The sequence below is a fragment of the Arvicola amphibius genome, chromosome 11, assembly GCF_903992535.2.
Source record: "Arvicola amphibius chromosome 11, mArvAmp1.2, whole genome shotgun sequence".
NCBI lineage: Eukaryota > Metazoa > Chordata > Mammalia > Rodentia > Cricetidae > Arvicola > Arvicola amphibius.
This window is the reverse complement of record NC_052057.2, coordinates 46,026,358-46,053,649: the sequence shown is the minus strand read 5'-3', so window position 1 is coordinate 46,053,649 and position 27,292 is coordinate 46,026,358. Positions and strand designations below refer to the sequence as shown.

The window sequence follows — 27,292 nt, the reverse complement described above, 5'->3', positions numbered from 1 at the left end:
AAGTACAAGAGTAACTTGGTTTTTTTCTTTTCTTTTTTTTTATTTTTCCATTCAAATATTTTGCACTTCCTTCCTTCCTTCCTTCCAATCCCCTCCCGCTCTCCAACTCCCCCTCCTCCCTCCATCTCCCTGATTGAGAGAGGGCAGGGAACCCTGCCCCGTGGGAGGTCCAAGGCCCTCCCCCCTACATCCAGGCCTAGGGAGCTGTGCATCCATCTAGACTAGGGTCCCAAAAAGCCAGAACATGCCGTAAAAACAAGTCCCAGTTCCTTTATCAATGGCTTCTCAGTCAGCCCCCATTGTCAGCCAGAGAGTCTGGTTTGATCACATGCTCGTTCAGACCCGGTCCAGCTGGATTTGATGAGCTCCCATTAGAACAGGCACACTGCCTCAGATGGTGGACCAACCCCTCGTAGTCCTGACTTCCTTGTTCGTCTTCTCCCTTCTTCTGCCCTTCAAGTGGACCTTGGAAGCTCAGTCCGTTGTTCTGTCCCTATCTCCATCCGTCACCGGACGAAGATTCTATGGTGATATTCGAGATAATCATCATTGTGATAGTCGGGCAAGGACAGTTCAGGCACCCTTTCTTCTGCTGTCCAAGGACCTAGCTTGGGACATCCCCGTGGACACCTGGGATCCCCTCTAAAGCCAAGTCTCTTGCCAACCCTAAAATGGCTCTCTTAATGTAGATATCTTCTTCCCTGCTCCTATATCCGCCCTTCCTCCATCTCCACCCTCCCACTCCCCCAAACTCTTGCCAGTCCTTCCGTTCTACCTTCCCTTCCCTCTCCCCACCAATGATAGCCTATGCTGGAGAGGATGTGGAGTAAGGGGAACACTCATCCTTTGCTGGTGGGAATGCAAACTTGTGCAACCACTTTGGAAATCAGTGTAGTGGTTTCTCAGGAAATTGGGAATCAACCTACCTCAGGATCCAGCAATACCACTCTTGGGAATATAACCAAGAGATGCCCTATCATACTACAAAAGCATTTGTTCAACTATGTTCATAGAGCATTATTTGTAATAGCCAGAACCTGGGAACAACCTAGATGCCCCTCAATGGAAGAATGGATAAAGAAAGTGTGGAATATATACTCATTAGAGTACTACTCAACTGTAAAAAACAATGACATCTTGAATTTTGCATGCAAATGAATGGAAATAGAAAACACTATCCTGAGTGAGATAACCCAGACCCAAAAAGATGAATATGGGATGTACTCACTCATTTGTGGGCTCTAGCCATAAACAAAGACATTAAGCCTATAGTTCACAAGCCTAGAGAAGTCAAATAACAAGGTGAACCCCCAAAAAATCATATATAGATCCTCCTGGAAATTGGAAGCAAACAAGATTGCTGAGCAAAAGTTGTGATCTTGGGGGTGGGGACAAGTGTGGGAGTGAGGTTGGGGGAAGGAGTAACTTGTAAGGAGAGGTCTATGCCTGATGTTGGGGCAGGAAGTATTGGGGTATGAAGTCCTACAGGTCCAAAAGCCAATAGGAACCTCTTGTTCTTCAACTTATGGATAATGAACATGTGATACATTGACACATTTGCACTGTATTCAGCAGTAAAGAAAAACAAAATTATGAAAATTTCAGGAAATGGATGGATCTGGAAAACATATTAAGCAAAAGTAACCCAACCTCAGAAAACTAAAACCACAAATTATCTCTTATGTGTAGATCTTAAACCTGTTATGGATACGTCCAAATGGGGGGTGCATGCGTGTGTGTGTGTGTGAGTGTGCATGTGTGTGGTGTGTGTGTGTGTGTATGTATGTGTGTGTGTGAAGCCTAAAAATCCATAAAGGAGATCAAGAGAGGATAAATATAAGTAATGAAGAAAGATGGGGTAGACAAAAGGGCACATGAAACACAAGAGGATTGGGGGTGGGCTTGCAAAAAAGGGATTGCGGAAGCCATGATTTTGTAAAGGTAAGTGGGAAAGAAAATGTGCTAAACAAACCCAAAGTCATGATGATATCTATCAATACCCTGCATGTTAAATTTTAAAAATACATATTTTGAAAAGTATAGATCTTATGTTAACCATTCTTGCCATATTGTTAAATAAAATACCAGCAACACTTGGCTCTACTCAAATGACAATTTTTGTTTAGGTGAAATAGACAAAGATTACTAGGCTGTAAAATTGAATGTATTATGTCCTTTTCAACACAATGACATGTCTGAGGTGCTTTGTGGCTTGGAGCACCTCTAGAATATTAAATACTATTCTTGTACATATTCTTGTTTCTTAGGTTATGGTTCAAAAGTTTGAAGAGAAGAGGAGCAGAATTGTAATGATGCTAAGCCCTAGTTTTCCTGTTATCCATGGTTAGGAATGACAGCTGAGCGCCATGTATTTGACAGACTTTATGGCAGTGACAAAGTATTTTAGCAAAATAACGACCTTGTGCTCCGTGATTCAACCTTCTCAGATTGTATTCCTACCCAATGCACCCATGAAACACTGGAAAACCAAATTCCACAGCAGCGATCCTTTCAGACCAACTTCAGATGATGCCCAATTAGGCACAGAGTGATGATCAGGCACCGCGCCCAGCACTCTCTAGAGAAGCACGCCCACCCACACCTATTGTGTATTCCCCCTCCCATACTCTTTTTCCGTTCATGCCTGTCTTTAAGCTGTTTGAAATCTCTTAATAAACACTAACATGGCTTCATCAGGAGAGTTCTGAAATTCCTGTCTGCCACGAGTCAAGAGTCCCTGCTTCACCTGAGTACAGTCGTCTAGGATGACCTCCAACTGTCACACTAGGAAGGCCTCCAACTGTCTCAGCATCTGCCTGCAGTGGTGGCTGGCTCCCATTTCTGCTGCTGTAACCAGAATGCCCTCTGCTGTTACCAAGGAAAATAGAGCTGCTTGTACATCTAACAAAATGCACTCAAGGCTTGGTCCGCCAAAAATGGGAAAGGCTAATCAAAGAGATCAGAACCGGTTACATAGAGTGTATTTATGGGTTGGAAGACTCAATTTAGCAAAGCTGTCAGTCAGTTTGTGCTGTTACTACACAGGCTTAATTCAATCCCCATCAAAATCCTTGGGCAGATATAGACAAGTTTATTCTAAAGGTTTTGCAGAAAAGCAACAAAGCTAAACATTTTCAGGAAGAAGAACAGAGCAAAAATAATAAGTCTCCAATGTCAAGATCATATATATATATATATAATCATATATATATACATACATATATAAATATATATATATATATATATATATATATATATATATGAGAGACCTGGAGGTATTGGTGAAGAAATGGCTATAGAACAAAAGAACTCACAAGCTCACAAATAAACCCACAGATAGATGTCCAGATGTCCAACTCACTTGTACAAGGCTTTGGGTTTGAACCCAGGCTTTGGATTTGAACCCTGTACAAAAAAAAAGGAAAGAAAAATTACAACACCTGACATGTCAAGATGGAGCAGGAGGTGAAGGTGCCCGAGTGCCATCCTCAGGACTCAGGTGGTGGAAGGAGAGAACAGACTCTTGCGAGCTGTCCTCTGCCATGCACAGCATGTGTGCCAAAGCCACCAGCCCATAGCAAAAAAAACAAATGAATAAATAAATAAGTAGAAAAGCAAGAGCAAACACCAAAGTTTGAGCACTGCAGGAGCAATTCAGGGAGGAAGCCGCGGTGCTGGGCAGTAGAGAGACGTGGGGCAAGAAGTCTCAAACAAGGTCTTACATTTTATTAAAAGCAAAAACACTCAAAATAAATTACCGTCATGAAAATAAATGTGAACCGTTTAGGGGATGGGGGTTATATGGGGAAAATGAGATGAAAACAAGGGCTAAAATTCTCAGATGCCATGTCATAAAAAGAAATATTAGTAAGTCAGACTTCATCAAAGTCAAAACATCTTGTTTGAAAACTCCCATTAAGACTATGAAAGCTAAAAAGTAGAAGAAAACATTTGGCAAATATATATTCAGTAGCAGTGTGGTATGTAAAGGTGCTAACAAGCTGTCAGGTCACAAAAGAAACATATAACAACAATGAAGATCCAACTAGAAAATGAATAAAACGGGGCAAGGGAGATGGCTCGGTGGAAAAGGGTGCGCAGCACGCACTGAGGAAACAAATAAATGTGTTTTTAAAAACAGAAAATGACCAAAGAAGATATGCAGGTGTCGAGTAAAGGGAAAGATATCCAGCACCGATGGCCTTGGAAAATTCTCATCAGGGGCTGGAGAAATGGCTAGTGGTCAAGAGCACTGGCTTCTCTTTCAGAAGACCTGGGTTCAATTCCTAGAACCCACATGGTAGCTCAATACTGTCTGTAACTCCAGTTACACAGGACTAACACCATCTCTGGCCTCCCTCAAAGGTCGCCAGTCATGCATTGGGTACACAGAAATACACTGCAGGCAAAACACTTGGACCTACAGAATAATATTAAAATAAAAAATTTAATTAAAAATTAAAACTGAAATGAGGTATCACTATACATACTTCAGAAAGACTGAATTTTTCAGAAAGGCTAAAGTCAATATCAAATTTTACTGAAGTTGTAAGGGAAAATGAAGACACACATTCATTTTTGCTGGGAAACAGTCCCAAAATTTCTTTTTTTATAAAATATTTATTTTATTTACTATGTATACAATATTTATGCCTGAAGGCCAGAGAGGGCCCCAGACCTTATTACAGATGGTTGTGAGCCACCATGTTGCTGGGACCAAAATTTCTTAAAAAATAAAAATGTATATATTTTAATGAGTGAATAATTTACAACATTTTTTCTGGAGAAAATAAAGAGGGTATTTTTATTTATTTTTTCATGGTTTATTTTTTTATATTTAAAAATTTCCATCTCCTCCCCCTTCCCTTCCCTCCTCCCCCTTCCCTCCCCTCCCCTCCACCCATACCTCCCCTCCCTCCCTCTCAAGGCCAAGGAGCCATCAGGGTTCCCTACTCTATGCTAAGACCAAGGTCCTCCCAACTCCCCCCAGGTCCAGGAAGGTGATCGACCAAGCTGAGAAGGCTCCCACAGAGCCCGTCCATGCAGAAGAATCAGAGCCCAGCACCACTGTCCTTTGCTTCTCAGTCAGCCCCCACTGTTGGCCACATTCAGAGAGACGGGTTTGGTCGCATGATCCATCAGTCTCATTCCAACTGGAGTTGGTGATCTCCCATTAGTTCTGTCCCACCGTCTCCATGAGTGAACACACCCCTCACGTTCCTGACTTTCTTTCTCATGTTCTCTCTCCTTCTGCTCCTCATCAGGACCTTGGGAGCTCAGTCCAGTGCTCCAATGTGGGGCTCAGTCATTTTCTTCATCTATCGCCAGGTGGAGGTTCCCTCACAGTCCTGACTTTCTTTCTCATGTTCTCTCTCCTTCTGTTCCTCATCAGGACCTTGGGAGCTCAGTCCAGTGCTCCAATGTGTGGCTCTGTCATTTTCTTCATCTATCGCCAGGTGGAGGTTCTATGGTGATATGCAAGAAATTCATCAGTATGGCTATAGGAACTGGCCTTTTCAGGCTCCCTCCCCTCAGCTGCCCAAGGAACTAACTGGGGAGAGTCTCCCTGGAAACCTGAGAACCCCTCTAGGGTCAAGTCTCTTGACAACCTTCAGGTGGCTCCCTAAATTAAGATATATGCTTCCCTGCTCCCATATCCACCCTTTCTGTATCCCAAGCATCCCATTCCTCCGAGCTCCCCCCATTCTCCCCTTCACGCTTTTCTCTCCCCATCTTCCAGCCCTCAAGTTCCCAATTTTTGCCTGGTGATTGTGTCTACTTCCAATATCCAGGAGGATTACTATATCTTCTTTTGGGAGTTCACCTTCTTATTATCTTCTCAAGGATCCCAAATTATAGGCTCAATTTCCTTTAATTATGACTAGAAATCGATTATGAGTGAGTACATCCCATGTTCATCTTTTTGGGTCTGGGTTACCTCACTCAGAATACTGTTTTCTATTTCCATCCATTTGCATGCAAAATTCAAGATGTCATTGTTTTTTACCGCTGAGTAGTATTCTAGCATGTATATATTCCACAGTTTCTTCATCCATTCTTACACTGAAGGGCATCTAGGTTGTTTCCAGGATCTGGCTATTACAAATAATGCTGCTATGAACATAGATGAGCAAATGCTTTTGTAGTATGATTGGGCATCTCTTGGGTAGATTCCCAATAGTGGAATTGCTGGGTCCTGGGGTAGGTTGATCCCGAATTTCCTGAGAAACCGCCACACTGCTTTCCAAAGTAGTTGCACAAGTGTGCATTCCCACCAGCAATGGATGAGTGTACCCCTTACCCCACAACCTCTCCAGCAAAGGTTATCATTGGTGTTTTGGATTTTAGCCAATCTGACAGGTGTAAGATGATATCTCAAAGTTGTTTTTATTTGCATTTCCCTGATAGCTAGGGAGGTTGAGCATAACCTTAAGTGTCTTTTGGCCATTTGAACTTCTTCTGTTGAGAATTCTCTGTTCAGTTCAGCGCCCCATTTTTTAATTGGGTTAATTGGCATTTTACCATCTAGTCTCTTGAGTTCCTTATATATTTTAGAGATCAGACCTTTATCAGTTGCAGGGTTGGTGAAGATCTTTTCCCAGTCAGTAGGCTGCCTTTGTGTCTTAGTGACAATGTCCTTTGCTTTACAGAAGCTGCTCAGCTTCAGGAGGTCCCATTTATTCAATGTTGCCCTTAATGTCTGTGCAGCTGGTGTTATGCATAGGAAACGGTTCCCTGTGCCCATTTGTTGTAGAGTACTTCTCACTTTCTCCTCTATCAAACTCAATGTGTTCAGATTAATATTGAGGTCTTTAATCCATTTGGACTTGAGTTTTGTGCAGGGTGATAGATATGGATCTACTTTCATTCTTTTACAGGTTGACATCCAGTTATGCCAGCACCATTTGTTAAAGATGCCCTCTTTCTTCCATTGTGTACTTTTGGCTCCTTTATCAAAAATCAGGTGTTCATAGGTTTGTGGTTTAAGATCCGGGTCTTCTATATGATTCCATTGGTCAACTTCTCTGTTTTTATGCCAATACCAAGCTGTTTTCAATACTGTAGCTCTGTAATAGAGTTTGAAGTCAGGGATGGTAATGCCTCCAGAAGTACCTTTATTGTATAAGATTTTTTTGGCTATCCTGGGTTTCTTGTTTTTCCATATAAAGTTGATTATTGTCCTCTCAATCTCTGTGAAGAATTTTAATGGGACCTTGATTGGGATTGCATTGAATCTATAGATTGCCTTTGGTAGAATTGCCATTTTTACTATGTTGATCCTCCCAATCCATGAGCAAGGGAGATCCTTCCATTTTCTGGTATCCTCTTCAATTTCTTTCTTCAAAGACTTAAAGTTCTTGTCAAATAAATCCTTCACTTCCTTGGTTAGAGATACTCCCAGATATCTTATGCTATTTGTGGCTATTGTGAAAGGTGATACTTCTCTGATTTCCCTTTCTGCTTCCTTATCCTTTGTGTATAGGAGGGCGACTGATTTTTTGGAGTTGATCTTGTAACCTGCCACGTTACTGAAGGAGTTTATAAGCTGTGGAGTTTTTGGGGTCGCTTATGTACACTATCATATCATCTGCAAATAACGAAAGTTTAACTTCTTCCTTTCCAAATCGAATCCCCTTGATTCCCTTATGTTGTCTTATTGCTATTGCTAGATCTTCAAGCACTATATTGAAGAGATAAGGAGAGAGTGGACAGCCTTGTTGTGTTCCTGAATTTAGTGAGATAGCCTTGAGTTTCTCTCCGTTTAATTTGATGTTAGCTGTCGGCTTGCTGTAAATAGCTTTTATTATATTTAGGAATGACCCTTGTATCCCTAATCTCTCCAAGACCTTTATCATAAAAGGGTGCTGAATTTTGTCAAATGCTTTTTCAGCATCTAATGAGATGACCATATGGTTTTTTTCCTTTAGTTTATTTATATGATGGATTACATTGAAAGATTTTCGTATGTTGAACCAGCCCTGCATCTCTGGGATGAAGCCTACTTGATCGTAATGGATAATTTTTCTAATGTGTTCTTGGATTCGGTTTGCCAGTATTTTATTGAGAATTTTTGCATCCATGTTCATGAGTGAGATTGGCCTGTAATTCTCTTTCTTGGTTGAGTCTTTGTGTGGTTTAGGTATCAGGGTAACTGTAGCTTCATAGAAGGAATTTGGCAGTGACTCTTGTGTTTCTATATTATGAAATACCTTAAGGAGTATAGGTATTAGGTCTTCTTGGAAGTTCTGGTAGAATTCCGCATTGAAGCCATCTGGTCCTGGGCTCTTTTTGGTAGGGAGGTTTCTGATAACAGTTTCTAATTCTTTGCGACTAACAGGATGATTTAGAGCATTTACCTGGTCCTGGTTTAACTTTGATATATGGTATTTATCTAAAAAACTGTCCATTTCTTTTACATTTTCCAAAATTTGTGGAATACAGCCTTTTGTAGTAAGATCTAATGATTCTCTGAATTTCCTCTGTGTCTGTGGTTATGTCCCCCTTTTCATTTCTGATCTTATTAATTTGTGTGTTCTCCCTCTGCCGTTTGATTAGTTTGGCTAAGGGTTTGTCAATCTTGTTGATTTTCTCCAAGAACCAGCTTCTTGTTTCATTGATTCCTTGGATTGTTTTCTGTGTTTCTATTTTGTTGATTTCTGCCCTCAGTTTGATTATTTCCAGTCTTCTACTTCTCCTAGGTGAGTCTGCTTCTTTTTTTTCCAGAGCTTTCAGGTGTGCTGTTAAGTCACCAATGAGTGCTTTCTCCGTTTTCTTTAAGTGGGCACTTAGTGCTATGAACTTTCCTCTTAGCACTGCTTTCATTGTGTCCCATAGGTTTGAGTATGTTGTGTCTTTGTTTTCATTAAATTCAAGAAAGACTTTAACTTCTTTCTTTATTTCTTCCTTGACCCAGGTGTGGTTCAGTAGTTGACTGTTCAGTTTCCATGAGTTTGTGGGCTTTCTTGGCGTAGCATTGTTGTTGAATTCTAATTTTAATCCATGGTGATCCGATAAGACACAGGTGGTTACTAATATTTTTTTGTAACTGTGGAAGTTTGCTTTGTTACCAAGTATATGGTCAATTTTTGAAAAGGTTCCATGAGCCGCAGAGAAGAAGGTATATTCTTCCCTATTTGGGTGGAATGTTCTATAGATGTCTGTTAAGTCCATTTGGTTCATTACCTCCATTAAGTCTTTCAATTCTCTGTTAGGTTTCTGTCTGATTGACCTGTCCATTGGTGAGAGAGGAGTGTTGAAGTCTCCAACTATTAGTGTGTGTGGTTTGATGGCTGCCTTGAGTTCTAGAAGTGTTTCTTTTACATAAGTGGGAGCTTTTATATTAGGGGCATAGATATTCAGGATTGAGACTTCATTCTGATGGATTTTTCCTGTTATGAGTATAAAGTGTCCCTTTCCATCTCTTCTGATTGATTTTAGTTTGAAGTCAACTTTGTTGGAAATTAGTATGGCCACACCCGCTTGTTTCTTAGGGCCATTTTCTTGATAAACCTTTTCCCAACCAAAAGGGTATTTTTAAATGAAGTACAAAGTAGCTTTATTCTTAACTGTCAAATACGGGAAACTTTCAGATCTACATCAAAGGCACATCAGCTGCTGTAGGATAGCTATACCATGGCACACTGGGCAGCACGTCAGCTGCAGGATAGCTATACCGTGGCACACTGTGTAGCACGTCAGCTGCAGGATAGCTAAACCGTAGCACACTGTGCAGCACGTCAGCTGCAGGATAACTATACCGTGGCACACTGTGCAGCACATCAGCTGCAGGATAGCTATACCGTGGCACACTGTGTAGCAAGTCAGCTGCAGGATAACTATACCGTGGCACACTGTGTAGCACGTCAGCTGCAGGATAGCTATACCGTGGCACACTGTGCAGCACGTCAGCTGCAGGATAGCTATACCGTGACACACTATGCATGAGTGAAAACTGCTGACACAGGCGAGCCAGGTAACTCGAGGAAATTCTCCTGAGTGGAAAAGGGAAACACAACATATGATAATGATTAATTTGCTATGACAACTCTCCTAGATCACAGGCATCCAGGCTTTCAGTCAAACGTGTTGAGGAGGTGCCTGCGACGGCACCTTTAGCTGGGACTTGCATCTCCCCTGGTCCATCTTGAGTAAAGCTGAGTGTTCTCTCAGGTTTTAAATCACAATCAAAATGGTAGGCTCATATACCTGGATAACAGGGCAGCTGCCCAGATTTAAAGTCCGGACGTGTAAGAGGAAATGGGTCATGGTTACAGAAGATAGGCGGGGATCCTTGTCACCAGGGGCGAACTGTGAACTGTACCTTGGCCACTCAGATTAATAACCTGGTCATGATATACAGTCATGGCCAAGCACACATGGGCCCTCTGTGTTACGTCTCAGAACTGTATGCAGACTGGTGAATGCCTCAGAAAGTTTCATCTTTTACAAAGTGCAGCAAAGTACATCTGCTTCATTTTATGGGGTCCCAGAGGGTGTTCTAGGTCACTACTCAGATGATTAAACCTCTAACATCTCTAATTGTAAATGTGTCTGCCACCCCAGGTTAGCGAGAAGTCAACTGTAAATAGTGCCCATCACCCCAGGTTAGCAAGAAGGCAGATGCAAATGGTACCTGTTACCCCACATTAGCAAGCAAGAAAGCGACTCGTCATCCCCATCCCCACTTCTCCTAAAATCAGCTGTATACAAATACCACTCTTTTTATACAGCCAATGTCTCCTGAGGTTTGTTACTTCTCTTTCTCCCCTACCATTCGTTCTGGCATTCAGAAGCAAGAGTGAATGGTCACAGTGTTCTTGTGATTGGTATCTCCTTCTTGTTGATGCTCCCATCCAATCCACCCTTCACACAACAGCAGGGATTACCTTTTTATTTTATTTTGTTGTTTTTTTTTTTTTGAGACAGGGCTTCATGTACCCTAAGTGATCTGAAGACTTTCCAAGTAGCTGAGGATGACTTTGAACTCCTGATCCTCCTGCTTCTGCTCCCAGGCACAGGGATACAAACATGTGCCAGGACAGCCAGAGTTTCTGAGGTGCTGGGGATCATATCCAGCCAAAGCTCTGTGCACGCCAGGCAAGCACTCTGTCCACTGAGTTACACACCCAGCCATCAGCAGTACTCTTAAAATGAACAGTGGACCACAGTACTCCCATGACTCTTCTCACGGGTGATTTCCCATTGTCAATCACGTGAACTCTAGCCCATTCCAGGGGTCTACACGGTCCTGGACATCCATGGCTGCTGTCTGCCTCCCTGGTACTATAACAGACCTCAGAATTCAGAAGACTGAGTCCTGAGTAGGAAAGACAGCCTCACAGAGTCAGGTCCACCTCCAGAGGAAGAGCTTCCTGATGTCTGGGAAATTTGACCTCTGAGGACTTTCTACTGTCTGTGATGTTGGACCTCAGGAACTTGCAAACAGGTTTCATGATGTAATTTAGCTTTCAAAATCAATCCTGACTTCCACATCAAGAAAGTGCAGTTGGACAAGAGAACCAGGGAGGCCTGAAGGAGGACCTGACCTTCAGGACTGAGCTCTTCCCATGAGCCCTTGCCCTCTTGGTTTGGTCAAGTTTGCATGCATGCCTTTTGCCATTACCTGCACCTGACTCCATCAGAGAGGAATGCAGCTTCTCTGGGCCATTTCCTCCCCTCTCGTTTACAGAGAAAACAAAAATCTAACTCCTCTCACTCCACTGAAAGGAAAGATAAGGAAGGGGAGAGGAGCAGGTGAGGTCATCAATTACAAGTCTTGGCAGTTCCTCTCTTAATTAATGATGTAACAAGAATGTGACCAAAAAGGTTTGAAAGTATAAAGCCAGGTCTGGGGAGATCGCCTAGTGGGTAAGAGCATTTTCTGGGCAAATGTAAGGACCTGAACACAATCCCTAGTATCCAGTACTGGTTGTGTCTGCCCGAAATCTCTGCACGGGCGCATGGAGACAGATGGAAACTAAGAAAGACTGCCTTGGCAGGGCAGCAGGGAATCTTGGAGTGATTATGGGCACTCAGTGCATAGACGTCATTCCAGGGCAAAGTACAAAAAGTCAGGCTTACTTTCAGACTTTATCCCACAGAAGCCCACAGCTCCTCTGTGCTTCCTGAAGCTAACTATATTCTCAGCTCACCACGAGGACAGTCTGCTGTCTGAACTAAGCCACAAAAATCAACCTGCGCAGTATGCTTCTTCCATCCTCAACCTGCAGGTAGTTTTAACCCACCCCCAGATGCAGAAGAGTTGAGATGAGTGGCATCACCAGTGGGGGAGGAGCAGTGTCTCTGAACACCCGGCTGGACTCCCAGCAGCTGCTACAATGAAGACAAACGCCTTTACTTCAAAGCAGACTTCAAAAGACAAAGGTAGAAAAGCCCGTCAGGACAGCTCTTCTTCCTGTTATCAGCACAGGCATGGCCAAGTCAGTGGACAATGGTTGCCAAGGCATCTCCTCTCGGGGTCATCCATGGTGCTGAGGACAGGACGCTTACGGGCCAGCACATCAAGTGGCGATGTAAGGCCTGGTGCCAACCGGGAGCACTCTGTGAAGATTAGACCACACAAGCCCTGGAAGGTGCTAAGCAGGAACTGGCCTGGGAAGGAACACTAAAGATTAAGATCTTGCTATCAGCACTCGTGAGCCTGCCTTCAGAGACAATGCAGGCTGTGACCCCACTTCCATGTGAAGTCCAGGCATGAAGAGGCTGCCTCTCTTATCTGGTGTGTTAGGGAACACAAACATGCTGAGCTCCACTGATGTTTGGGCTTTGAAATTGAATTATTTGCTTTCTAAAACTGGGTGTTTCACATGTTTTTACCCATTGAGCTGGCTCAATGGCTAAGAGCACTTGTGAAAGCAAGAGGTCCTGGGTTCGAGTCCCATCACACATCCAGGCAGTGTCTGTAATCCCTGTGCTGGAGCAGATCGGGGGGATGCCTGGAGCTCACTGACCAGTGAGCTTCTCCCAGGCTCGGAGATTTCAGGTTCTCTGAGCTCCGGTCTCAAATAATGAGATAGAGGGTCATAGAGGAAGACACTCAGCTTCAATCCCTGGCTTCTGCCCAGAGGAGTATACACACATATACAGCACACACATATACACCACACACATATATACCACACATATACACATATATACACACACACATATACACTACACACACATATATACCACACACACATATACACCACACACACATATTCCACACACACATACACACACATATATACCACACACACATATACACCACACACACATATTCCACACACACATACACACACATATATACCACACACACATATACACCACACACACAAACATACACACACACACACACACATACACACACACGGGGTTGGGGAGGAAGGGAGGGAGAGAGAGATGGAAATGAGAAATGAGGAGAGGTGGGGGAAAATGGCAGACAAATTAAATCCAGCTTCCTCCCCACTTTGGCATTCCCGCCCTTTTGCTGTTGCTTCTTCCATTCCCTCTGCTGTGCACTGGCTCAAGAGGACTTCTGCGGACCCAGCAACTCTAGCTGCCAGTCACAAGGAGAGCTAAACTAACTTGGGTCCTTCCTCCATTATTTTTGGATCAGATGTCATGGGGGATTCCTAGAAAGAAACAGGCTGAAGCCATATAAGCAGAGTTCACTGAGAACCCAAGGCTATCACACTAAGTGCACTCCCTCCCCCAGGCAGGGTCTCTCTATGTAGCCAAGACTAGCTGGCAACTCCCATGTCATCCAATGAGCCTCCAGCTCACAGCCCTCTTGGGGTGGCAGTGCTAGCATTACAGATGAGTGCCACATCTGGTTCTGCAATCATATATTGAAATACACTGAATGAATAACAACAACAGAAAGTATGTCACCACCATCTATCGAAAACCTAGTTTGTGCCAAACACATGTCGTGTTATCTCCTTTAAGCCCCTCAACAAAACAAATATGTGTGCTTTTATCTCTTTATTAGGTCAATAAACAAGCAACAATACAAACCCAAGACTCAGAAAAGTCACAGTGACTCCCTTGCTTCAGGTGACCCTCAGTAAGATACTGTGATTCAAAGTCCAGCCCACACCTCTCCAAACCTCATTCAGGTGACTGATGTCTCCAGTCCTTAGCCACAGAGCCTGTCTCTACAGCACAAGCCCACAGCCCCGGTCCTCTGCAGAGCAAACTGCATTACACCCTCCACACTCCTGCCGTCGTCTTTGCCACAACCCAGCATACCTCAGCTTCTCCAAAACACCCCACGAGCTGCACTTTTGCCACACTTACCAGCCCTTAGCACGTGCCTGCCTCTGGTTCTTAAGTTACACCGACCCTTACTTCTTTGCCGGCGAAGAGGTCACCGAGGTAAAGGGCACATTGATTGGAGTACCATCAATATTCTAGCCTCACCTCGGCTTGCTCCTCCTCCTACAATGTATAACCAGGCTGAGCCGAGGACTCTGGCTGGTCAGCAACTCATCCACATTCAGTCCAGGACCTGGGATTAAGAGGACAACTCCCCCACACACAATGTCAGAAGACAAGGTAAAGCAAGTTTGGGTTCGTTTGATTTAGTGTTAAGGAGATTGGGAATCTGTTCAAATCAGCAAGCACATAAAACTGTTGGTGACACGGGATGCAGTTACCACAGACGCAAGCTACCTCTTTACTTGGTCACTTACTAATCCACTTGGCTGCTAAGCAAATCCGGGTTCTTATTCAGTAATCAGAGTTTTAAGGATATTAGCTGGTGTTTGATTAATCTGTATAACTTGCTCAAGTGCCACTGTATAGCCTGTCACTGGAGAAGTGTGCTACTGCCCCCAAAGTTAGGGCAGGTTCACCGGACTCTAACCTTGAAGAGATCTGGAATGTTCAAAAATGCCCATGTACGAAAGACGAAAAGGGAAATCTGTTCTGAATTAAGAGGCTGAGAACTGACGGCATTGTGGCTGGTTACCTCAGACCGCGGGAAGCAGAAGGAAAGGCCTGATAGAGTGCACGCTGGAGAACGTGGCTCTGGACAGAGCCTGGGGTGACATTAGTGCACTCGGTGTTGTATTACTGGGTCTGGCAATATTGCAATCAGACAGGAAGATGTTTTTGTCCTTAAGAAAGGTGCCTGTCCCTGTCGAAGCCATCAGAAATGAGGAGACACAAATAATCTGCAGCTTATTTTTAAATGGTTTTAAATCCGCAGCCTAAACAAGAAACTAATGTGGAGAATGTGAGATAATCACTGGTAAGCAGAGGGAAGGCCATGGGGTTTCCATGTCTCTGGGATTTCAACCTCTCTGTAGATAGAATCCTTTTCCAAATAAAACATTCAAAAGGGTATGTCGTTCTTGTGTGTTTTCAAGCTTCCCTATATGGTAATAGAAGCTGATGGATCTGTACCCCTGAGAAGAGTGGGACCCTTACATACTGACCTGAGCATTCCCTCATGAGTGACACCGCATGCCAGCCTTGGGTGTGGATCTAATACTATGAGTGCCACTGAGACTCAGATTAAATCAACCGAGCCTCATATTTTTATATTATGATCAAATGATGGCTCTTAGAGTCTGATGGGGACTATCTCAGCTTTATTTTAGCAGTCTGTGAATGAAGTAATCTCTTCAGAGTTTGAGAGTAAGTAAAGGCAACATTTGAAAGGCTTAGTGGGCAAACGTTTAAATGTCAGTGATGTATTTGCATTCTGCACACTTAAATAATGACCCTGGAATCAGGATATTGTGAGTTCTATAGCTCAGGATGAAGCTATAAATGGGAGAACTATAATAATGATTCATGCATGGGAATCAAATTAGTAACTGCAGGGATGGTGTGCAGACTCACCATCCTACCATCAGTACCTACGTATCATCAGTAGCTACGATAAGACAGGATCCATATACTAATGTGTAGAAGACATAGTCAAGAGCACCGTCTCAGAGCCAGGCTTCAGGCTCTGGCAAATCCCCTGGTGCTTTACATACTCAACTGAAAGAACTTTCTTCAAGAACCAAGGGAGCACCTAGTATCAGAACCCAGAAGGTGTAAGGACTGACTGACAGAAAGGACAGGGCTTTTCAGGCTTGGGAATCTGCTGGAATGTAAGGGAAAATGAGGGGATGATGGCTCAGGGCAGTTAGTGTCAGTTTGGCCATGCCTGTAATGCACAGAAAATTCAGACAAGGGGCATGGTCTGTGAGTCCTCCGTTTTTTCTGCTGATCAGTGAAGGTATATGATACACATCTGTCTCTTTTTAAATTCTTTTCAGTCTGAGAATTCTGTGCTATGAGAAGTATCTGGCCTTTTCCAAAACCAGGTGTAAAGTCTTCTTTGGTTTGGCTTTTGGCAGCGTGTGGAGGCAAATCACACATTTCCCCCTTCCTAATCAATCAGTCGGTGCTGGAAAGTCTGCTCTTTTGTTTAGCAGTGAAGTTCAAATGCTTTGTACTAGGATATCTACCCAGAGCGCTTTAGCCTCTAACGCCCCCTCACCTCCCTGAGCACGGCTTCCTCAGTCAAGAGCGGAGATCGCCCTACCTGATTTCCATGTTGTTTTGGATATTCTTAATGATATATGAAAAGTTGATGGAAGGTTGCTTCATAGGAGCAATCTGTGAGATGATGGTGATTCAGGTAGGAAGGGATTTGCCCTGTGCCCTCTACTTAAAGGACACCACGTTACTTATCTCTGTTTTTACAATAATCCAGAACTCAGCCAGGACATGCCAGTCTCACAAGCCCACCCATCACCCATTGTTATGGCCTTTTCAAAGGTAAAGGAAAGTTCAAAGGTAAAGTTCAAAGGGGTACAGGAATTCTAGAGGCCATCTAAACCCCCTTTCCGTGTTTCCTGACTTTTGCAACTGCTTCTCTGTGCCAGCAGATGGCACATGACTTCCTAGCCACAAAACAATACCACATGTTGTTTCATACTACTACTTACTGTTTCAACTACTCCCATATTACATTTAAAGCTTTTTTTCATTTTGGCATGTGTGTGTGTGTGTGTGTGTGTGTGTGTGTGTGTGTGTGTGTATGTGTGTGGGGGGGAGGCTGTAGGAGTATGCATGGGTGTGTGCGTGTACGCGCACGCATGTGCACGAGTGTGTGTCTGTAGGTATGTGCATGGGTGTGTGTGTGCACGTGCACACGCACATGTACGCTCCTGTCTTAGCACACATGTGGAGGTCACAGAAGACAACTTTCAGGAGTCCCGGATATGTAACTCACAAGCTAGGCATCACCTGCCTGTAGCTGCTGAGCCATCTTACTGGGCCCACGCTTCTGGCCTAGTCTGTTCTTCCATGCTTATCTGCAATATATTATAAATTGGACGTGGGAACCAATTTCTCTAACCAAAATGTATTAAACCCCAGCTAAAAACTGACCTTGGCAAATGCTCCTAGCTTAGCAGTCCCAGCCCATGTAGTTTCCAGGAAGGACTGGAGGATTTTCCTTCGCTTGTCTTCTCTCCAAGTTCCTTCCATTTCTACCTTTCCCCGAGTGGGAATGAGGACAATCTGCAGGGTCTTGGAGAGAATAGGCCAACCCTTTAGGAACCCAAAGCTTGGACTGAGTGAGATCCCTCTAGGTCCTCACAACTTGTCTTAGCTCTATCTAGCTGCCCATGGCAATCTCTTCGGCTGTTAGCATGGGTGATGCAGGCAGGTGGGTTTTCTGTGCTTAGTAGTTCTCATGAAATTTCCCTATCACAAGTAAAACATCTCCAGCCTAAATATATGTTCATACCACCCAGATGAGTTTCCGAGGATGGTATCTGCTAAAGGCCTTGGGTGGAGAGGTAGTCTTGGCTTGCACAGACATCATGAATTTCTGAAAGTGAAAGACTCATCAGGATCTGAGAGATGGCAACGTGACAAGGACACGATCTGTCACTGTGGCACTGTGGACTGTAAAGATGCAGGAAAAGCACCCTTGGCCAGGGAGCACGCTAGCCTCTGCAACTGAGCGACCTCCAATTGCAGCCAGCAGGCAAGCTCAGGGTCCTACCACCATGAGGAACTGGATTCTACCATCAACACTGTCTCAAAGGGGACACAGCTGCTAGCATATTGATTATAGTCCGCAGACTCTCAGACTAGACTCTAACCCAAAGACCTACAGGATAAATTAGGTTGAATTGCTTAAAAGCCACTGAGTTGGTAGGAATTTTTTATAGCTTCAATGGAAAATTAATGCTAGGAATAAATGAGATAATCCACAGGAAAAAGCGACTAGGCTCGCAGGAAGCATCCTCAGCTCTGGGTTCTGAAGCTGTGTTTATGCCCTCGCCTCACTTCAGAGCGGCTACACGGTAGTATGGAGAGCGTGTCAGTGTCTTCCCGACGCCCCTGGCTCCTTGCTGCTGCTTTTAATTATTCCCTTTAAACAAAAAGGAATCCTGACCCTGTCTCTAAAACAAAAACAAACAACAAAAGTCAATATATTTGGTCACATTATCCTTCCGAGTTGCTGCCTAGCGTGTTGGGTCTATCTGGTATCTGGTGTGTCTCATGATGTGACTGAATCTGTTTGAGCATCCATGTTGAGGGGCAGTTCTTTCGGCAGCCGCTGCTCTAAGTACCCTGGCCTGGGAGTCTGCACGCACGATTCCTGTCAGCTGACTGGATGAGTAGTTGATTATGAGTTAATGCTCTGAGATATTAGGGTAGTGTCCTCGCCTTGGAGAGAAAACAGTGTAGCTTAACTCACAGCTCCATGCTCAGCCGCATGTAAATCCTGAGAAGTTCTCTTGCCTGGATGCTGGTACATATGGTGACAAAGAGATCGTCTGAGGCAAGCACTGGGTGTTTCTGCGGAGTGGAAATGTCTGGAAAGGTTCCACCTCTTCTGGCACTACCACAGGACTGTTCTGCATGGGAAATTTTCCCTTCAGCACCATTCTTATTCTCAGTTCTGACTTTGAATCTTGAAAAAATATTGATATGGGGCTTAAACTCAGTTGGTGAAGCATTTGCCTAACATGACTGTGGGCTTGCCCCAGCAGCCCATAAGCAGGGTATGGTAGTGTGTGCCTGTAATTATAGCTAGCTCTCTGGAGGTGAGGTCTCGGAGACCAGATATTCCACATCAGCCTCAGCTACAAAACAGGGAGTTCAAAAATCTGCCTGGCCTTTGGTTTCTACCTCTCCCCTTCCCTGTCGTGTGTGTGTGTGGGGGGGGGGGGGGGGGGGGGGAATGCACGTGTGTGTCAGACACAAGGGGAATGTTAGGTTTGTACCCTGGAAAAGCTGTCCTGCTGTGTTTTTTCCCTTCTCTTTCAGTGTTAGCAATGTACAATGGTGGACAGCTTCCAAATTCTCTTAGAATGAGACAGGCCCTGCTGAGTGGGGCCTACTGTGCACGGCTGTGGGAGGGAAAGGAGGAGCCTGCTGGAGTCCACGCGGCAGAGACGGGAGGTCAGGTGGCAGACACGGCCACTTCTTAGCTTTGTTTCCCATCCTCAGATCACGGGAACCTTGGCTTTCACTGTCTTCACTGCTGTGCTGGGTTCCTTCCAGTTTGGATATGACATCGGCGTGATCAACGCACCTCAAGAGGCAAGTGAAACCCACACAGTTCTCTGGGGGCAAGTCCTGTCATTTTGTATCATGTGTTCCTCACACTCTAAGATAAACTGTCCACGTGAGAGGCAAGGGGTGAGCCTGACCAGCCAAGTACAATGTGCATCGATTCACAGCTGATAATTTGGCCTTGACTCCTGGGTTAACAACCCTCTGAGTCAAAAAGAGCAGGGCATAACTTTTTTATCTCTGACACTGCTGTTCTCTGAGCTTAGAGAAAATGCTGACTCAATAGCTCCTGCTCAGGAGGCCTAGAGGCGAGAATTCCTTGCAGCATTCAGTCACAGCTGTTCCCCAGGCATAAGTGAAAAACACCAGGGAACAAGGGGGAATGGCAGAAGGATGCGTTCAGCACAATCATAAGCACCTATCTCTCTGTAGCAGGCTTTCCACAATAAGACCATCCCAACCTTCAACTCATTTCTATGGCAGATTAGAAACTTTAGTAGTGCTCCCCTATCCCTGTCTCCCATAGACCTTCAGTACAAAATAAACATGAGCTCAGTAGTCAAGAAGGAGGTTCCAAAAGTTTGGATTTTCTCTGTTGTTATAGAGAACATACATGACACTTTTTTAAGGAAACATATCAGACCATTCCCAGCATTTCTGAGCATATTCTGTTTATCTGGGCTCTGTTACACAGGGTATCCTCAGAGAGACATCTCACTCTTCCCAGCTGCCATAGCCCCTTAGTTAGGAGACCAGGACCCATGCCCTTGTGCTCCAACTCAGACTTGGAGAGAATAGTCCTCGGGAATGGGTACAATAAAAGTTTGTTGTGTGTGGGGTACTATAAATACATCTATCATATTCCATTATTTTGTCTGCTTTTCTTACAGTTCTAAGAAAAATGTAAGGTACCACAGGGTGTGAACACTGGACTGTGTGCAGCCCACTGTCCGACAAGGACTCTTCCTCCACTCTGAGAGCTGAAAGATGGCTTTTGATTAAGCGCACATCATTCATAGCGTGTCAGGCCTCTAGCTCTGGCTTCCAGGGAACAATGCTGGGATGGGGGACAGGAGACCAGAGTCAGATGTTTCTCTATGAACGATGACAAAGTGCTGATTTGTTAAGCCTCCTAAGACCCAGGCCAATCTAGAAATTCTTTCTTTCGGGAAGTTCTCTTCACAACCCCACTCAATTCATCCTCTAGTGTTATCAAAGAGCTTAGACTGAGATGGCCACTCCTTCAAGCTAAGCCCAAGTCAGAATGGAAAGCACAGACCCTGGAAGGTAAAAAAAAGATAGTAGGCATTTTCTACCAATTGAAGAACATTTGAAGGTATTTTTAAATCATAACTTTTCATGAGCAAAAAAAAATTACACTTGCCCACTTCAGAAAACAGAAGATAAAATCACCTGCAATTAATTCTGTTCCATATATTAAACTGCTAAGAATAATTTGAGTAATTCCTTTCTACCTTTCTCCATGCATACTATCTCTATATATGAGACAAGACCTTGCATAGCAGATGCCAAATCTCCCCGTGGCTCAGATTGTTTTACAAATAGGATTGTATTCATAACCGGAAAGAGGGAGCAGCTCTTGTCTAGGTCCTTGTTAGAGTGGAACTCCCCAACTTCCGGGGACTGAACAGTGACCAGTTGATGCTGAGAAGCACGGTGTGGCGGAGGAAGGGCTGTAGGATGTGCTAGCTTCATGGCACAGAAGCATCGTGTAAAATGTGGCTGGAAAGCTAGCATTGAGAATTCTTCTTTCTGGGATACACTGACCTCTCTGAGGACCCACAGGAGAAGTCTTTATACATTCCCCGTTCTATCTAAGCTGTTTTTATCATGAAAATTCATCAACTCTAGACTTGACCACTTGGATCTATTTGCATTAACTGTGAGCCTGTGGCTAAATTTACAGTACACTTGTACCAACGATGTAACACGAGATGCTAAAATTGTATATAGTTCTAACTTAAGGTTTTACTTTGAGTTTTGCCAATAGAATTCTCCTTTTATGCTACTGTTAGATCCTTTGTGCAAGACAAACACTCATATAAAACACTCTACCTTCCCTACCTGAAGATAGTTCTCAACATTTAAAACCTGGACAGCCTGTCCTAAAAGCCAGGCTCTCTGGCAGGTATTTCGAAAGCAAAGACGACCCATCGATGAGCCTTTCCTTCTCAGTCTACTCGCTAACTGGAGCAGACGCTGCCATGCCACAAAGCCAAGCACCTGCCGTCATCAACCTCCTGGCAGAAAGTGCACTCCAGGGTGCTGATCCTTGGCTCTTCACACTTCCTTCAGGCGTCTCTTCCTGCCTTGCTCCCGCTGCCTGTGGCCTACTGTCAATCAGTCTACCCACAGCTGTCCTGTACAGTGCACACAATTACGCTCTCCTGTTCAAACACCTAACAAACATCTACAGGGAAATCAAAAGCTGTATGTGCAATTTTGAAGTCATGGATGTCTTTCTCTGTTCCCTCAGATAATAATATCCCACTATCAACGGGTTTTGGGTGTTGCAGTGGATGATCGAAGAGCTGCCAGTATCCATGATGTCAACAGCACAGACACCCCACTCACAGTCACGCCGGAATACAGCACACCTGCCCCCTGGGCAGAAGACATGGCTGCAGGCTCCGCTCACATCATCACAATACTCTGGTCTCTGTCTGTGTCCAGCTTCGCAGTGGGTGGAATGGTCGCCTCATTCTTTGGTGGGTGGTTAGGTGACAAGCTTGGAAGGTGAGTTTTATAAATAAATATAAACACAGCTGTAATATTTTGTTACTGCTTTGATAGAGAGATACCATCTTCCCATTTGTAGGATAGTGTTAGAGCGGCTTTTCAGCTAGAATCTGTGAGCGAGGTTGCCGTTAGGTCAAATCAATAGAAAATGTTGCAATCACCAGGTAAATCCTGGCCGCTGTGGAAGTGTTTGCAAAAAAAGTGAATTCCATGTGTACTTTTAGAGACTTTGATCTGCTGGCTTTGTAAGTTTTAAAACCTGGGAGGAAAGTGTCGCCAAATTATACCAGCTTTCAAGCATTCTTTTCATTTTTAAATTAAAATTTGACATTGTATTAGTCAAGTCCTATGGTCATCTTCATACCCTGATAAGCAGGGTGTCCACTTTCTGCTGCTGCTCCGGCTATGATCTCAGAGCCCCAACCAGAAATGACTCTAATCAAGGCTTCCCCACTCCAGTTCTCGTTCCCTGGTCCGGACTAAAAATGTCACTGTCATGAGGAGGGGAATGGCTCAGCGGCTAAGAGGCAATACTGTGTTTGCCGTGGACCTGGATTTGGTTCCCAGCACGCACCCTCCACCTGTACCTCTCGCGACAGGTGACCCAGTTCACACTCAGGGCCTCCGAGAGCACCTACGCTCACACTTGCACACACCCACACCCGAGACAAATATACACATACTCAAAACCTAAAACAAATTTAAAAATACATCAATGGAGTCAGCTCCTTCATACACTTGATAATGGGTGTCCCAAAGTCAGGGCTTCTGATAAGTTAGAACTGCAAGTTACTTTTACAAGGATTTCCTGTTAATTGAGTTCACTTATTGTGTGTTAGTTACCTTTTATTTCCACAATAGAATTAGCACATGCCAAACATGGAAAACTTAGGGGAAAATGGAAGGAAAAGAGCCAATTCGGTAATGAGCTGAATAATGCTGGACTTGATTCACTTCGTCTTTCCATTCCCTAATATAAATTGTAGCTTTGGGCGCATTAATTATTAAAATTCTGATACTTTCTTCTTCTAAAATTGTATAAAACAGAAGAAACAGTAAAAATGTAGAAGCTGACTATTCATCAAGGAAACTTCTTTTCAAGAATACGGTGAAGTCCAGGTTATTGTAATATCCTTAGTTAAGAAACCTCCTAGTTTTGTATGTGATCTCATGAGGTCTGCCTGCCTTCGACTCCCTACTCAGGAATTGAAGAAATGTGCTACTCAATAATTTTAAATTATTTAAGTTTTTAAGCATATATTAATTATGCATATTGGTGGGTTTCATTATAACATTTTCATGCATGTATTTTAGGTATTTTATCATATTTTTACCCCAGTACCCTTGGTCCCACTCCTTTACACCCTCAAATCCCCTCCCTCTTACCAAACAGTGCCCCTTGTGTTTTCATCTCTTTTCCTCTTTTCTTTGTTTCTTTCTTTTTCTTTCTTCGTGAACCAATGAGTTTAATTGATAACTTATACCAGCATGGAGGAGGGTTGTTTTCAGGAGCTTGAGCAGCTGAAACGCTGCCACCACTGGGAAAAAGTGGACTTCTCCTTCCAGCAAGTGTTTGTCATCTATAGGTCCTTAGGGAGAAGGGAGGGATGGACACCTGCTCCACCAGGATATACTGCCGACTACCCGATCTTCTATTTTCGTCTTCTCCTTGCCTGTTAGAATAGACTCTCTCAGCTCGTAACAACTGCTTGGGGTAAACTATTAGCTTTGTTCATCTTCATTCCTTGCAAATAGAAAAAGCTTTCCCTCACAGTCTGAGCAGAGGCACCCTTTAAAGGGGTCTCTGCACACAACTCCAGGGCTAGCCAGTGCTACAACTCTGCTTACTCTAAGGTAGTCCATGACTTCCTTACACCCTCTCCCCACTGTGATGAACTATCCCCAGCCTAATGACCCAAACAACACAAATTCATTTCCTTGGAATTCAATTTTAGTTTCGGAATTCATTTTAGTTTCGGAGGTCAGAACTCCAGCATTCATTATACCTGACTAACACCAAGGAATTAGCAGGACTGCTTCCTTCTGGAAGCTCTGAGGAGCGAACCCCTGCCTTGTCCTCTCCAGTTATTGCTGATGCCCTGTTGCTCATGGCCCCTTCCCATCTCTAAAAGTCCCGTAGCCTTCACAAATTCAAACTCATTAAAAATTCACACTTAACATGTCAGTCTGTTAAAAAAAATCCAAAATCCTTTTTAAAAGTTTGAAATCAGATGAAGTCAGCTCCCCCCAATTTGTACAGAGCAAATCTGTCATAGTTGATGTCAGAGCAACACTGCAGGGTGAGGTTCTTTCCAGGGTCCAGGATATGGCCTTGCTGAGTCAGCAGGGAGGGCTTCTTGGACAGGCCATAACTGTAGAGCATCCTTGTAGAAACCATAACATCTGAATGCCCCTCTGTGGTCTGGTGTTACATGATCTATAGAGAACAAGGCTTGGTATTGCCTAATACTGTGTATATATTGTGAGTCCAAGGAACTGAGGAACTTCTGATCTTCCTTGGTGAGAATGAACTTGTCATATCTCTCCCTTGAGACACATTGGAGAGTCATGTTCCCTCCTTGGCCAACTTCACATTGGGCCTTGTGCATAACTCTACCAGAGGCCAATACAGATGCTATGGTGCACACAACCTTTCCTCTGAGTGGTCAGCCTCCAGTGACCCTCTGGACATCCTGATCACAGGGCAATTTCCTGTCAAGCCTTCCCTCTCAGCAAAGCCTAACTCCACAGTACACTCTGGAGACAATGTGACCCTGCTGTGTCAATCACCATACAAAGTAGACACTTTCATTCTGTCCAAGGAGGGAGCAGCCCACAAATCCCAGCAACTCAAAGCCAAGTTCCAAGTTTGGGAGTTCCAGGCAGAATTCTCCATGAGCACTGTGACCTCTGACCTCTTGGGCACCTATAGGTGCTATGCTTCTGAAGACTCTTCTCTCTACCTGTTGTCATCTGCCAGTGCCCCTGTGGAGCTCACTGTCTCAGATCCCATTAGAGCCTGCAGTCTGCCACCTCTAAGGCCCACACAAACAGCTGCCTCAGAGAAACAGGAACACACCGTGCAGAATCTCATCAGGATGGGATTTGCTGTCATGATCTTCATAGTCCTTGGTTTTCTGGCCTTTGAGGCTTTGTGCATCCAGAGACAGAACCAGTGTGCAGATAAGAAGTAACCAGAAAAGAAAGAAGTATATATTTCAAGGTTCCAGAGTCTGGGAAATAAATCTGATAATCCAAGATTCCTGGGGAAAAAATCCATTTCTTATTTTGAGGAACTGTTGTGAGAGATTATCCAGGGAGCAAATGTTGGGTGCAGAGAAAGCTGAGTGTTTTGATGAGACCCTTCCTGAGCAAATAAATGTATATTCCTCTATATACTGGAGGCATTTGCTGAAAAAAAAAAGTTTGAAATCAGCTCCTGTAAAAAAAAATTGAAATTAAGATAAATACTTCCTTACTTCAAGGAGGAAGAACCAGGGCAGAGTCACAGTCTGAACATGGCAAAGGCAAACTCCAGCTACATACATAACTCCATGTCTAATATCTGGGACTCACTCACCGTCTTCTGGGCTCCACCAAACAATGGCTGGTTCACTTCCCTATCTCCACCCTCTGCCGTTCATACATCATTCTTCTAAGCTTAGGCAGGCTCAGCTCCACTGCTGCTACTGCTCTTGGTAGCCGTCCCTTGGTACTGGGATCTACAAAATGCTGGAGATTTCTGCTGCAACTGGACTACACTCTCGCCAATACCCTCTCATGGGTTCTCTTTGTAGTGCCAAGCCTCCACTTCTCTGCCTGGGTGACTCTTACACTACCAAGTTCAGCTGTCAGCATGAGTTACAACATTGGCCAGTGCCTTAGTTAGGATTCATTTTGCTGTGAAGAGACACCATGACCACAGCAACTCTTATAAAGGAAAACATTTCATTGTGGTGGCTCACTTACAGTCCAGTGATTCAGTCCATTATCATCTTTGTGGGACATGACAGCATGCAGGCAGACATGGTACTGGAGAGGTAGCTGAGTGCCCTATATCTTGACTTGTAGGCAACAAGAAGTGGTCTGTCTCACTGGGCATGGCTTTAACATTATGTGAGACCCCAAAATTTGCCTCCACAGTGACACACTTCCTCCAACAAGACCACATCTACTCCAACAAGGCCACACCCCCTAATAATGCCACTTCCTTTGGGGGCCTTTTTCTTTCAAACCACCACAGTCACCTCTAGAAAGACAGCTTCTGTGTGCTCTCAGGGAACACTCCCAGAAGACTTCACTTCAACAATGCTGGTCTCTTCTTGATCACCACCAATTTCTCAGCTTCACCTGGCCAGCAGCGAGTACCCCAACAGTTCTGGTATCTTGTTAGTCACAACTGATTCTTCAGCCCCAGCTAACCAGATTCTCTTAACCTTAATTCAAAATTACAAATGGCCCCAACAGAGTTTTTAACGTCCCTCTGAAACTGTACAAGCCATCCTCCATCTTCTGTACTGCCCGCATGATTTTTATCTTTCAAGCTCCTAAGAACAGCTCACTGAATTCTCAACAGTCAATGACTTTTCCAGCTTAAAGTTCCAAAGTAATTCCACAATCTCACCTAAAACATGGCCAGGTCTGCTGCAGCAGCACCCTAGTCCTGGTACCAATTTCTGTCTTTGTTAGGGTTGCTATTGCTGTGAAGAAACCAGGACCAAAGAAGCTTGGGGAAGCAAGGGTTTAAGGAACCTGGAGCTGAAGCAGAGGCCATGGAGGGGCACTGCTTACTGGCTTGCTCAGCCTGCTTTCTTATAAAATCCGGAAGCACCAGCCCAGGGATGGCACCACTCACAATGGGCTGGGCCCTCCCCCATCATTGCTAATGTTAAAATCGTCTTTAACGGCTTACCCACAGCCTGATCTGATGGAGGAATTTTGTTAATCGAGGTCCCACCTCTCAGATGACTTTAGCTTGAGTCAACATCAA

At 44.2% G+C, this 27,292-nt stretch overlaps 1 protein-coding gene and 1 long non-coding RNA gene across 2 annotated transcripts in view; one reads left to right on the top strand and one right to left on the bottom strand.

The window, feature by feature from the left end:
- The window catches only part of LOC119826882, a 28,237-nt gene extending 13,748 nt beyond the window's left edge, over positions 1-14,489 (bottom strand). The window contains exon 1 of the long non-coding RNA XR_005287484.2: positions 14,302-14,489. This is a non-coding gene — a long non-coding RNA (uncharacterized LOC119826882). The remainder of the gene's footprint in view (positions 1-14,301) is intronic.
- Positions 14,405-27,292, top strand: part of Slc2a2 (solute carrier family 2 member 2) — a 30,693-nt gene continuing 17,805 nt past the window's right edge. Inside the window, exons 1-3 of the mRNA XM_038348396.1 lie at positions 14,405-14,559; positions 19,477-19,569; positions 22,040-22,299. Coding sequence (XP_038204324.1) covers positions 14,545-14,559; positions 19,477-19,569; positions 22,040-22,299 — 368 coding nt within the window. The 5' untranslated portion in view covers positions 14,405-14,544. The remainder of the gene's footprint in view (positions 14,560-19,476; positions 19,570-22,039; positions 22,300-27,292) is intronic.